This window comes from Salminus brasiliensis, chromosome 11 (assembly GCF_030463535.1).
Source record: "Salminus brasiliensis chromosome 11, fSalBra1.hap2, whole genome shotgun sequence".
Lineage (NCBI taxonomy): Eukaryota > Metazoa > Chordata > Actinopteri > Characiformes > Bryconidae > Salminus > Salminus brasiliensis.
This window is the reverse complement of record NC_132888.1, coordinates 11,603,771-11,617,124: the sequence shown is the minus strand read 5'-3', so window position 1 is coordinate 11,617,124 and position 13,354 is coordinate 11,603,771. Positions and strand designations below refer to the sequence as shown.

General features: G+C 41.7%; 1 protein-coding gene across 1 annotated transcript; it reads left to right on the top strand.

Annotated features, from left to right (window-relative positions):
- Positions 1-570: 570 nt before the first annotated feature.
- Positions 571-6,869, top strand: rhoub (ras homolog family member Ub). Its single transcript, XM_072691694.1, has 3 exons — positions 571-1,017; positions 3,069-3,127; positions 4,968-6,869. Exons 1-3 carry the CDS (start codon positions 819-821, stop codon positions 5,421-5,423), a joined length of 714 nt encoding a protein of 237 aa, XP_072547795.1. The 5' UTR covers positions 571-818; the 3' UTR covers positions 5,424-6,869.
- The last annotated feature ends 6,485 nt before the right edge of the window (positions 6,870-13,354 follow it).

The window sequence follows — 13,354 nt, the reverse complement described above, 5'->3', positions numbered from 1 at the left end:
GTACAAACCGGGGGGGCTTAGAGGGGTACAAAGCCCCCCCGGTTTGTACCCCACCCTGGTTTGTAACCGGCGCTTGGCCTTGGGTATGCTGACCATATGCTCATGTGCAGCAGCTTTTTATGGCCATTATATAAACATTTTGCTCATAACTGGACATATCTGTCAGCAATGGCTCTGAATGGTGACTCTATTTTACTGTTGTAATCCAGAACTGATCATCCCACACTCACTAATGTGTTGGTGGCTCAATGCAATTAAATCCTAAAACATTTTCTGTAAAATAAAATGCAGTAATTAAAGGAGGCACATGTATTATGCATATGCATTATTAATAAGAAAAGGTTGAATGAGAAGGTGTCCACAAACATTTGGACACACCGTATACATTCTGTTACAGTCAGAAACTCTTCAACGCTTTGAAGCCTCCAGCAGATCGAGTCCTCACCTTCTAGCCAATCTCAGTGCAGAAGGTGGGACCTGCCGGAATACGGGTGGGGAAGGGACACTTCTCTCTGGGAGGGGAAAGTTAACTCCCAGCCTGCTTTTAAGAGGCGCTCAGTCTTCAGTCAGCAGCTCCATGTGTAGGTTCCTCATTCACGAGTGCGCATAGATCTTCACTGGAAACACTGCACTGATTACACGGATCTTCTGATCGCCCCATTAAGACAAGACAGGCGAGCAGTCTGACCACGGGGCACTGCTGGATCAACTATGACCACTGCTCTCTTAAACTAGCAGACGGTGACCTCTGAGGACTTTTTGATGGTGTTTTCGCGACTCACTCCGTTGGGAGTGTACAGACCGTTTTAACCCTCTAAATGGATCGTAATCATCTGATGGCCCCGCCGGTACCGCCTCACCATCCGAAGCCTCCCCGGGCGTCCGACTCCGATGAGCGGGCGCTGAAGTGTGTGCTGCTCGGTGACGGAGCAGTGGGGAAGACCAGCCTGGTGGTGAGCTACACGACCAACGGCTACCCGACCAAATACGTCCCCACAGCTTTCGACCACTTCTCTGGTAAGTTAAATATTCATGTTTATACCAACTAAATGAACACAGAACATGTAATTTAATAATTTGATGTTAGCCTAATGATCAAACGACAGACTTTAATAGATAAAAACTCACATTTACACCATATACTTTTATTAGTTCAATTATAAATAATAAATAATCAATAATTTAAAAAATCTATGGAGATGAATGGGTTAAAATGAAGAGCGCAACGATGCACTATATGGACAAAAGTATTGGCAAACCTGATCATGCATTGTTTCTTATAAAATCAAGGGTATTAAAAAAGTTGGTCCTGCTTTTATTGGAGTAACTGTCTCCACTGTCCAGGGAAGAAGGCCTTCTACTAGCTTGTATATCATTGCTGTAAGGATTTGACTGCATTCAGCAACAAGCACTGTAGTGAGGTCAGGATGTTGGATGATCACCACCCCACGTCATCTCCAACTCCCCAACTCATCCCGAAATTACTGGATGGACACAGATCCACTGCTCCTCGGCTCAAAGCTGGGGGGCTTTATACCCTTTTAGACACGGTGCCAATATGTTAATGTTTACGTGCTTCAGAGAGTCCTATTCTATTGGCAGCACTTCTCTAATGTTACAGGGGCCAGACAAGCTGCATGTGTGCATTTGCACGTCTGTGTCAGCTTAAAGTAGCTGAATGCATTTATTATTAGAAGGGGTGTCCACAAACTTACTCCTTCCTTTATAATCTCTTGGTAATTTCACTATTTCCCCATAATTTATAAAATATTGAGCTCAGGAAGAAATACAAAGCTGTAATGTACAAAAGCAACCTATATCAGTGGTGGGTTGGTTATCTAGCATAGCTAACTTGGTTAATAATAGGTGTCAGACTAGCAAGCCTAGTGAAACCACTCGCCGCCTCTTGTCGTTAAAAGACTACTGGCAGCACTTTCTGCTTTACTTTCCGCTCCAATACCAACATGTGGAGCTATGAGTCAGAGATAATGTTCCTCATAAACCTTTGACCAAGACTCTGGCTCACACTTACAGAGTTTAGGGGTTTTTTCACTGATAAGCTATTTTCCCTGTTAGGTGCTCACCAGCTTTGTGTTTACTGAATAAAGTAGCCTATCTTGTGTGGTCTGCCGTACCCTATCAAGACTATGGAAAGTACACAATGAACAGTGTTTTTCATCATGATTTTCAACCACAATATTTAAACTGAAATGTATATTTCTGTACACATATTGAAAACGTGGTAACTGTACAAGTACAACCTTGAAAAGAAAGGGGCTTCAGATGGTTTTTCAATGGATGCCATAGAAGATCCACTTTTGGTTCCATTAAGAAGCATGTTTCTTCATACTTCCACATCTCTGTTACAATCATGCTTCTTTATGGAAACAAAATTGGGTCTTCTAATGCAATGCTTGGAAGCACCTTTTATTAACAGTACAGCAAAACCTTATTTTCTCATAAATAGTATCCGTGTACCACCGTGTTACTCTTTTGTCCTCTGGAATAATGCAAATTAGGGCTGACTGAAAGTTTGTCCCTTAAAGTCCAACAAGTCCAACCTGTTGCAAAAAAAAGAAAAGAAAAAAAACCTGTTGCAGAGGAGATCATCTTACCTCTGGTTATTTTTCCGCTGGGATTTATGTGGCAGTGGCCCAGAGTGATGTCATTGTCCTGTTCTTTGAACCAGATCTGACACTGAAACTGATTTCAGAGTCATTATGCAATTCCACAGGTGGAACTTCAGGGAGAAAGGGCAGAATCAAAGGCAGATCAAATGACAGGGATTTGGGCACTGTTACACAATGGAGCTGGCCGAACGATGAGGCCTGCTGTTTTCACTTTGTGTGTGCAGGCAGGCTTTATTCCAGTCTAATTTCTGTTTGACCTGGTCGCTCAAACAGCATATTTTGACCTACTAGTTCAGACTGTTTAGATACAATGATAAAGTTTAAGGTGAATACGTGGATACAGGTGTGTGTATGTAAGTGGGTGTGGGCAGCAAAAATGACTCACCTCTCCCTCTACCTCTCTCTCTCTCTCTCCCTCCCTCTATCTCTCCATTGCAGCGGTTGTACAGGTTGACGGACACCCAGTAAGACTGCAACTTTGCGACACTGCCGGACAGGTAAACCAGCAACGCTTTACAAATTAAGCTACTATTTCCTCTGTACAGTCAGGAAATTTGTCTGAAAAATGTACAAAAACAAACATACACACACTCCACATGATAAAGACAGATGTCCGGACAGTGTGCATGGAAATTTGACAGCTACACAATGTGTGTATGCACACACGCTCCCTATCTGGGGCTCAGAGGTACTAAAGGGAGTACAGTGGTCCACTCCCACTGTCTGTAAATTGCCTGAGGCCTCAAGGCCACATTCGTGAGGCTGTCTCTTTTACAAACTCTCTCAGTCACTGTGAGTCCAGGCTGGAGAAGCCCTGCATCTTCCTGTTGAACTTGAACTCACCCCATGTCTGCTCAAACCCCTGGCACTTATCTACGCAAGTGTGTCAACCTTGGGACGGGGAGCAGAATTAGGGCTTTTGTGTAGTTCACAGGGTGAAGGATGTGGAGGGGATTTGCAGTGAGTGAGAAGTGATGGAGTGCGAGGTCCTGGTTAATTAAAACAGATTAGAAGTGGCGCCATGTTGTGTAGTAACCTTAGAGAGCTTGGAAAAAACAGTGTTGCTGAGTTCAGTCTTCCATCTCTTTCTCTCTCTTTCTCTTGCTCTTATTCTCTGCCTCTGTCTTTTCTTAATCTTTAATCCTCATTTCATTCTCTTACACTCTCAACCATCGCCTCCAGGCACATCTCCTTACTCAAGACTCAAGACAAAGCAGCAACTATAAAACAAACAAAAAAACTTTATTAAAAGGCTTAGGCCTGGTGCATATTTTGCATATTTCAACTCTTTGCCATCTCTAAAGTTGTTCACACTACTGAACTAATTTCTTTGTTAGGTTTTTGCTCCTTTGTAAACTTTTCCGCTTTCCAAACAATCATAAGTCTTTATTGTGTACTGTATAGGTTAACCAATAAACGGCTCTGCCCTTTCAGTACACAGCCAGTAAATCCCCTCATACAGCTGGGAAAGGCAAGCTTGGGCAAACATAAAGTAGGTAGATAACAGATCTCTGCAACGCTCAGAAGGTCAGGCTTCCGTATGGATTGCAGAGAGACAGGAAGGTTGTCATGGCCAACACAGAAAACACACTTGCTGGTGTGCTAAAAACCAAGGGCTTAGTTTGATTAGTCAGTTCAGGCTCTCATTGTATTATGAACCCATCTATGTCTACCAAACACAGTTTTATAGTGATTCACAAATGGTATTCTGTGACTCTACAGTGCACTGCAAGAATTCTGAATGTATACAGTGTGTGTATATATTTTACAACGGTGGTTCAAGGGCTAAAGAACCTGGGTAGGTAGGGGTTAAGCGCTCTTGTCTGAGCCAGGCTAAGTCTGTGTTCTTAAGGATTTGAGAGGCCCTGTTCTTTAAAGCTTTGTGGACCTATAGTGTTAATTTACTTGATTTGCACAGTATGAGGGCAGGAGAGAGGGGGCAGGGTGTGCCTGAGTTGCACGTCTTGGCAGATTTGAGAAAGATTACAGTTTGAACAGTCTGTTCCGCAGCAATTGTGGGCTGTTACCAGTGTGGGCCAACCTATAAAGTTAGAGTTAATTGATTCCATGAATTACAAAACACCCTGCAGCTACTAAAAGGATTTTACTCTTTAGAGAGAGATTTGGAATTCCGGGGTGGATTTTAGAATTGAACCTGCTTGATGGGATTTTACATGATTATGAAATTTTTTTAGATAAAAAAAAGTCTACAGTAACATGGAATAGCTGTTGTTCACAAAGCAGAAAAGTCTGCAATGTCCTCCTAAAGCTTTGGTAATGTTTTGTCCAGTAATTTCTAACCCTCTTCATCTCTCTTTGTCTCTCTTTCCATCTCAGGACGAGTTTGATAAGCTGAGACACTTCTGCTATTCGCGCACCGACGTCCTCCTGCTCTGTTTCAGCGTGGTTAGTCCCGCCTCCTTCCAGAACGTAGGTGAGAAATGGGTGCCCGAGATCCGCCGACGGTGCCCTCTGACGCCGCTGCTGCTGGTGGGCACGCAGTGTGACCTACGGCAGGACGTTAAAGTGCTGATTGAGTTGGCGCGACGACGTGAACGGCCCGTTCCAGAGCAGGACGCCCGTACCCTTGCCGACAAAGTTGGTGCCGTGACCTACGTCGAATGCTCTGCACTCACCCAGAAGAACCTGAAGGAGGTATTCGACGCTGCCATTGCCGCCGGCCTTCGGCAGGCAGACAGGCGAGCCAGGCGGGAACGCAAGGTCCGCAGCACAGCTGATAAGATGAAGATGCTCTCCAAGGCCTGGTGGAAGAAATACGTGTGTGTACAATAACAAGAGGCAAAGGGGGAGTCAATGACGCAAATGGACAAAGTGACAAAGACTCTTGGCTGCTTCAGTGGACGTTTGGGGCCTCAGGCAGATGGACTGCTAATAAGTGACTGAGGAGCTGCTATTAGTGTGGAGGTCAGGAGTGCGAGTGGAGAGCAGTGTCGCTTCAGTGACATGTTTACACTGCGATGAGCCATGCTACCGTCTTGGCTATTTAGCCTCAGCTAAGAGCTGTTTTATTAGCTGTGACTCTCTCAGCTGTTCAGAACTCTTCTGGTGCAGTTTGGTGAACAGGTTTACTTGGCTTCTAAAGACTCTGTTTGTTTGGATCTCTTAGAGATGTTCACCTTGTTCAACCAGGTTATGGTTTTGAATCATGTGCTCCACCTTTCTTTGTCACAAGACCTGTATTTATTTACTCATGTCTGATAAATGTACATATGTTATTTTGTTTTCACAATGGCAGCCACATGCTGGTGAATACAACCTGCTTACACTGGTTATCAACTTTAAGATCTGTTCCTATGTTAACCACCCCCCCCATACACACCCCTTTTCTCTGTAAGGCTATGACCTAGTGCAATGATCTGGTACTTCTTTAGTGGCCATGTTTGAGGTCACAGTGCCATGATGTTCCTTATTCATCTCAGTGCTTTGACAGCTGTTGCTGTTGGTGACCACCCAGTGAATATTTCTTGGAGTGTTAAGTGCTTTTCATGTGGCACAAAAAACAACAATATACTGTACTGGCCAGCTCTCACGTCAGACACTTCATTACATTAGCATGACTGTAGTCTTAAGCATTAAGTAAGACCCCAAGTCATTTCACAACATGCCAAATGATCCCTGAAGTTTACAAAATGTGATCAGCTTTGCCACATGATTCAGAGTATACTTTGTGTACAAATGGTTTCACCGGGACCCTTGGGGGGGGGGTTTACTGGTTAACACTGAATCATTTACACCTTCGCCAATGTAGAATAATGGGCTTCATGGTCATGATTTACAATGTGCTGTTGTGACGTGTTAACCACAAGCCAGCCCATGTTGAGTTCCCTGGTTGCTTTTATTTTATTATTTTATTTTATTTTTATTTAATTTGTTTTAAAATAGCTTTATATGAGATGCAATAGAGTTTGAATATAGTTGTCAGTGAGGTGGGATATATTTGCTTCTTATTATTCAGAAGCCATTTCATTGCTCATATGACTGAAGACAGTTGGAGATTAGCTTTAAAATGTACAGAAAAACGATCACAACTGAGTGAATGGTATAAGTCCATTTATGCGTCCACTTTATGCTTCAGTGCCATAACTTTATCAGGGTAAATCTGTAGATTTGTACATTTTATAATGATATATAGTTGTCTCTGTTTCCATGTCCCTGTATGATCACTCCTTATGGTACATGTGAGCAAATGAGTGCTTTTCATGATTATCATGGCAAATAAATCCAGTTCTTTGAACTAAAATGAAAACTCATTTTCACTTCATGTGCATGATTCTGATGTGTATAATTCCAGCATGAATTAAAAGTTCACTCTAGAGGCATTACCATTACTAAACTATCATTAAAAAAAGATCCTCGTAGTCGCACTGAGCTCCACAGGTTTGTTATTTTGCAAATGAATAGGCCTACCCAGCCCCTGTATTGTCTGTCTCCCTAAAGAGTGTGATGTTGAATGTTCATTCTGAAAGACTACGTGGCTACCGTCTCCATTGTGACTGTCTACACCAGCAATTTAGAGGCTTTGTTTTGTCTGAGAGAAGAGCCAATTGCAGAGGAGGCCAACTGAAAACAATACAGTGTGTATTCCCTCAAGGCCAAGCTAAGGCGAACCTAATGAATGGTTTCATAAGCAAGGTAGACAGTTTTTAATATGAAGTTCTTCCTTTTGCAGTGTAATTCCAAAATAACATCCACTAAGTTACTACTGCACTTGCCTGAAGAACTATACCATAAATAAGAAATAAGAAACTCACAATAATCTTGGGCAAAGAAGTGTCTTCCAGAAGGTTGCAGTGAAGAGGTAAATCAGTTCACGCAGTTCAGGAGAAATCACATGAAGCAATCATTTATATAATACGCCCAGGAGGTGCAGCACAAATCTACAACATTCACACCTTCATATGTGTTGCAGAACATGGTACCTTCTCAGTTTGACAATTCCAGTATTCCAGAGTTCTGAACCCTTTTTTTCCTGCTTATGTAACTTCTAAGAACATTTAGCTAACAGTTGAACCCTTGCCTTGACTGGAAAGAGAGTGTTGCTGCCAGTTATGACAACTGGACGTCAACAGCGGATTTCTTTGCCCTCCAGTAATTACAGCCGGAACGACCTGGGTCGAGCAGTGCAGGATTAGAGTTTAACAGAGCTGCTGGTGTAAGATCCGTTGTTCTCAGTGTGGTCTTGTCTGGGTGAAGTCAGGATTACTTTGCGCATGCATGGCCATAATATGAATGTGATTTGCCTAGACTCCGGTGTGGAATTGCTGGTGGGATTAAAACCAACAGCGACTGGGTCACGTATGTGGAGAGTGCTGATCCCAACAGAAACCTGCTTTTAAATTATGCTGGGTTCTGTGGTTTATTGTTCTAGACAAACGCAAACCTCTTAGTTACACAGCAGGTTTGGATTTGGTTTCACAACAGCCGGCCACAGGCTTGAGGCCGGGGCAGTTTCCCGCCATAATTGCTTAGTTTACATGTAATACTGAGGAGAGAAAGATGGCTGTATCATCCGCGACAGCTGGCCAGTCCTCTTTCCAGCCCCAGTGAGAATATTATAGCCTTCCATCTACAGTCCATCTTGATAGTATTGCCAATTTAACTCCAGAGTGAAAATGATACTTTACAAAGGTCTCTTAAGATAGATGAGTTTTTGAATTCACAGGCTGAGAATAGATTTTCTAGCTAGGTAGCTATATGACTTTTTAGCCATACATGTTTTACTAATTAGCGAGCTAGGAAAATGTCTGGAAGTATATCTATATGTAGCCTACTTTCAACTTCTTGCTAGAAGTTCTAACCAGCTAGGTTCTCTAATATTATCAATTAGAGAAAAGTGATTAGGAAAATCACTTTAACTGACTCACATTCCATCACATAAAATAGCTTATAGCAGCGGATGGTAAAGATTGTTGTAAACAATATTAATAATTAAAAGATATTGGAATGCTTGTTTCCTGAAAAATATCAGTATTGTATCATGTCCCCATTTACAGACTATTGAAAGTGTTTTTTTGTTTCTTAACATTATAATCAACTTCATCTGCAAACATTTCTTTTTTAAAATTATACATGTATTTCTTAATATTGCATTTTCTGGTGTCCCTCAATCTCATTAAACCTTGTAACACTTTAATTTTTCAGTGTTATAAGTGTGGTCAAAGTGTGGTCAAAGAGACGTTAAATAATCTCTTCCTCAGAATTATGTCAGAGTGAGCAAATTATTTTTTTACAGGGGTAAACGTAGGGGTAACATCTCTTTGACCACACGTTTCCAATACAGGTTAGATGATCTCCCCTCTTCTCTAAATAAATGAAATTAGATTTTTGTTTGACTGTGTCTCTACTTAAAAGGCTAACACATGCATTTCACTTAAAAGAATTGCCTTAAACAGAAATGTCCAATGTGAAAACGCCACTTAGTACAATAGTGCTTGCTAGCATAGAAAAGGATCAGCCTTCTAGCACAAAGCTTTCCAACCCCATCACCTTTTTAAACGGTTGTCCACGTGGTTGAATGCTTGTCACTTTTCTGTCTTCACAAAGGCTCCCATCCTGAGAATGACTCTTTCTTTTCATTGTGGAGTCACAGTCCTAATTAGAAGCGTGAGACCAACCTAACCCCCCAATAAACCCAAGTTCACCTGGCACAGTATTAGTCTGTATTGTTAGGGTAAAATCACAGTTGAACTTTGCTTTGATGAATGAGTCCCTTTTCATTAGTCTTGTAGAGGGTAGCTGCCTCACTTTTTCCATGTTTTATAATGTACGACCCCCCTCTCCTTCCCAACCGACCCTGACAACAGGTCATAAAAGCTCCTGTCCAAAGCCTTGGCAGCTGGTAGACGATGTGTGAGCCACGTGGTTGCCTCAGGCTAGCTAACTGTATGTACATAACTGTGAAAGCTCAATCTTCTGTTTGCTGTGTGAGTGCACAAGGGTCAGTGTGTGCATGTGTGTGTTTTCATGTATGTGTCCATGCACATGTGAATAGCTTTGATGTTGTGCACCTTATCCACACATGGAGGCATGTGTCTGGCCCTCAACTGCCATTCTCTCTCTCTCTCTCTCTCTCTCTCTCTCTCTCTCTCTCTCTTTCATGTCTATATGTCAGAGGGCCAAATGTTACTTCAAACAGCATTTTGACTTGAGCTTGGCCTCCAGAGTTGCATCAGTCTCTGCTCACTTTGATTTTTTTTTGGTTTCACAATTCCCACTGCATCTATCACCCTCGGCGCAGACGATTATCATTGACACTCTTAACTTAAACAGTATGTTTACTGCTTAATTCCACATGCATGATGTCAGAAGCAAAGAATAATTTGCTACTATTTTGTATTTTGGGCTTTTATGTCTCTCCCTCTCTCACTTTCTGGCTCTCTGAGTCTCTAAAGTCTGTCTCTAAAGTATCTAAAGTCTCTAAAGTCATTTGGTATTGTTGGATTTTCCCCTTTCATTGTTTGACAGCCACAGCACGATGGTCTTTGATCTCCTACATGAGGGAAGATAGGGCCCCAGCTCCTGCCAGATCCTGATGCCATCAAAGCATTCTCCACTGTTTGTAAATCAGATAGACAGTCAACACAGCAAGTGCAGAGAAGTATGTATACGTGTCTGTTGGTGTACAGAGCAGAATCTGGTGTACACGTACAGAGCAGAATCTGTAATTCATAGCCAGGCATCCATGTCCTGGTGTAGCAAAGCCTCCCCAAACCAACATAGTATCACCACCATGCTTGACAGTTGGTATGAGGTTCTAACTTTGATAAGCAACAAGGCTCATGGTGTTTCTTGGTGAATAAGCATTTATACTCTTAGTATTGGTTTCCACCAAGCTATTCTGTCAGAGAGAGGTCTTCAGTAAATCAGCATGATACAGCATGTGTCCAAATGTTTGTGGACTTGCCTTCTAATAAATACATTGAGCTACTTTAAGTTGCACCTATTGCTTACACAGCCAACAGAATAGGACTTGCAGATAAACATTAACCTATTGGCACAATGCCTAATGCCAGACCGGGGGGGGCTACACCAGTAAAGGCCTTTAATCATGACTGAGCTGTGGAGCAGTGGAACTGTGTTCTCTGGAATGATGGTTGGTGCTCCATCCAAAACCTTTGGGATGAGTTGGGGATAAGGCGGGGTAGTGATCATCCAACATTCTGACCTTTCTAACACTCTTGTCACTGAATGTGATCAAATCCTCATAGCAATGCTCTGAAAGCTTGTAGAAAGCCATCTCTGAACAGTAGAGACAGTCACTCCAGAAAAAAGCAGGATACACTGTTTTTTAATACACTTGATTTCAGAAAAAACAATTGATGAGAATGTGTCCCAATACTTTTGCCTATATAGTGCAAACAGTCAACACAGTGAGTTCAGAGAAGTAAGTATACTTGTCTGTTGGTGTGCACAAGTACTGATCATGTATGCCATGCAGCTTTGAGGAAGGTCCTGCTATTTGCTGGTCTACTCTCAGGAAACCAGTTGACAGCTTTCTTTATGGTCACGTTTGTATTTGTAGGAAAGGCAGGATCAGCTTAAGCCAGAATCAACTTTGATTAATCAGTATTGTTTGCAGTATCGACTGGGTAAAGTTCAACTGCCAGTCACAACAAAAGAATAGAAAACTAAAGCCCTGATTGACCTGGATTCCTGTTAAATGAGGGGGTGGTGTAAGTTGAATTATTAGTGCCATTAGAGATCCATCATTTTGGTTCAATGTGAGTCTGTCTAGTTTTTACAGTAATAATTTAAAACAGGCTTCCTGCTAGAGGAAAATGTGTGCATTTCTCATGCCATACTTGCTGTGAGCATTGTTATTGTCCTTGACTGGGCTTAGAGAACCATCCCTAAAATCCTTTAGGCCTAAACTTCTCTCAACATCTGACCTGCAACTCTTTAACACAGTCCAACAGTCCTGTCCCAAGCTGTACTGTACTGTATATACAGTATCTTCTTTAGCAGGAGCTAAAAGCCTGTACTAACCACAGGCAGTTCCACACCTGCAGCTCAGACTGATGACTCTCTGCAGGACCTCTGAGATTAAAGCGGTTATTCTTTGTGTAGAGGCCTGAAACTCTCTGTCCTTGGCACGGACTGAAAGTTCTCCCTCAGCCCAACATTAACTGATTTAGCAGTCAACCCAGTAAGGTTTATGGCAAGCCTGGGCCCGAATAACTGTTGTGTATTTCTTATATACGTGCATCTCTGTTTTCGTGCACAACTCTTCACGGTAGATTGAATAACATTCTGCTCAATATCTCTTGCTATTTCCTTGATAAAACCTGTAGAACCATTTGCAGTGCGCTAGAGAAGGACCCTGTCTGATGCTGTCTGGCTGCCTGGTTGCTTGAATCATAAAACAGATTTTATCACTGTGTTTCTGTTGAAGTTCCCATGTTTGCTTGCTTTATGTTGGTTACAAAAACTATCCTTGGATATGCTGTGACATATTGCCCTATGGAAAACTCCAGGAAGGTCCAGAAAGTAAAAATCCTCCCAGCTGCATACTGTAAAACCCAAGTTGTTTGAACTCAAATAAATTAAGTCTGTTGAACGTAAAACTGGACGTTTCAACTCTTTACTTAACATTCAAATGGGATTTTTGAGTTAAATCAATTTATAACAGTTAAGTTTAGTCAGTTGCCAGTTGGCAACTGGGTTCATGCACACTTGGAGTTGGATGTTGGATCCAACCCTTTCTGGACAAGTTCCATGTAACTGAGTCAGCTGTGCTGTTTTAATATTACACACTGACCTGTAGGGTTGGTTTGTGCAATACAACCTCTGATTAAAATTGACTCCTGGTACAATCTGGTACCATCTATCTGCATACCTTCCATTCTCTCTAGTCACTGACACTCACCGTCAGTGTGTTGACGTTTCCCCCAGGTTAGCTTCTCTTAGGTATACATTGTTTGACTGGTTGACTGACTGGTCTGTGTTGTAGGCTGTAAGTGCAAGTTAGCATTTTCTGTGTTGCTGAGTGGGACTGTGTTGCTGAGTGCTGGCTGTGTGCTACAGTGCTCACACAGTGTTCAGTATTCAGTGTTCACATTATACTGTCAGTGTTTTAATATGAATCATTTTAATGTTAATCCAGCACATTTTACTTTATTAGACTTTGTTTGTTTAACAGACCTTATGAGTGTTTAAGTTGATTAAGCATATCTGGGCTTTGATTTTAGAGCTGACTTTATGCTACAGGACATTATGAGTGGCAAGTGCAAGTCCTCAAATAATTTATTAGGGTTTACAGTGTGGGTACACTGCTCCTATGCTGAACTTGGCCAATAAGCTTTTAGAAATGTTCAGACAGTCAATTTAACTAAGTATGTTGGTGGAGGAATTTTAAATAAACTCATTTGATATTGTACATCAGATTTATCAACTTGATTTTATGAAAGAAATCCTTCCCTCCAATTATTTGAGAAAACTTAACTTATTAAGTATATTAGAAAACCTGAGAAGAAGAAAACTGAAAACCTAAGGTTTGTTGAACAAATTAAGTTTTAGTTGAAGTAACTGTTTTAATACTTTAATTGAACATTAACTCAAGTTAACTTAAGCCTTAATCTGCCTTTTATGTCATTATTTGTAGTTTCATTCATTTATGGATTTATATTAATCTTATATTAACACTGACAGTATAATTCTGTGGTGAAGTGCAAGAGTGAACACTAGCACGCAGCCAGCTCAGAGGC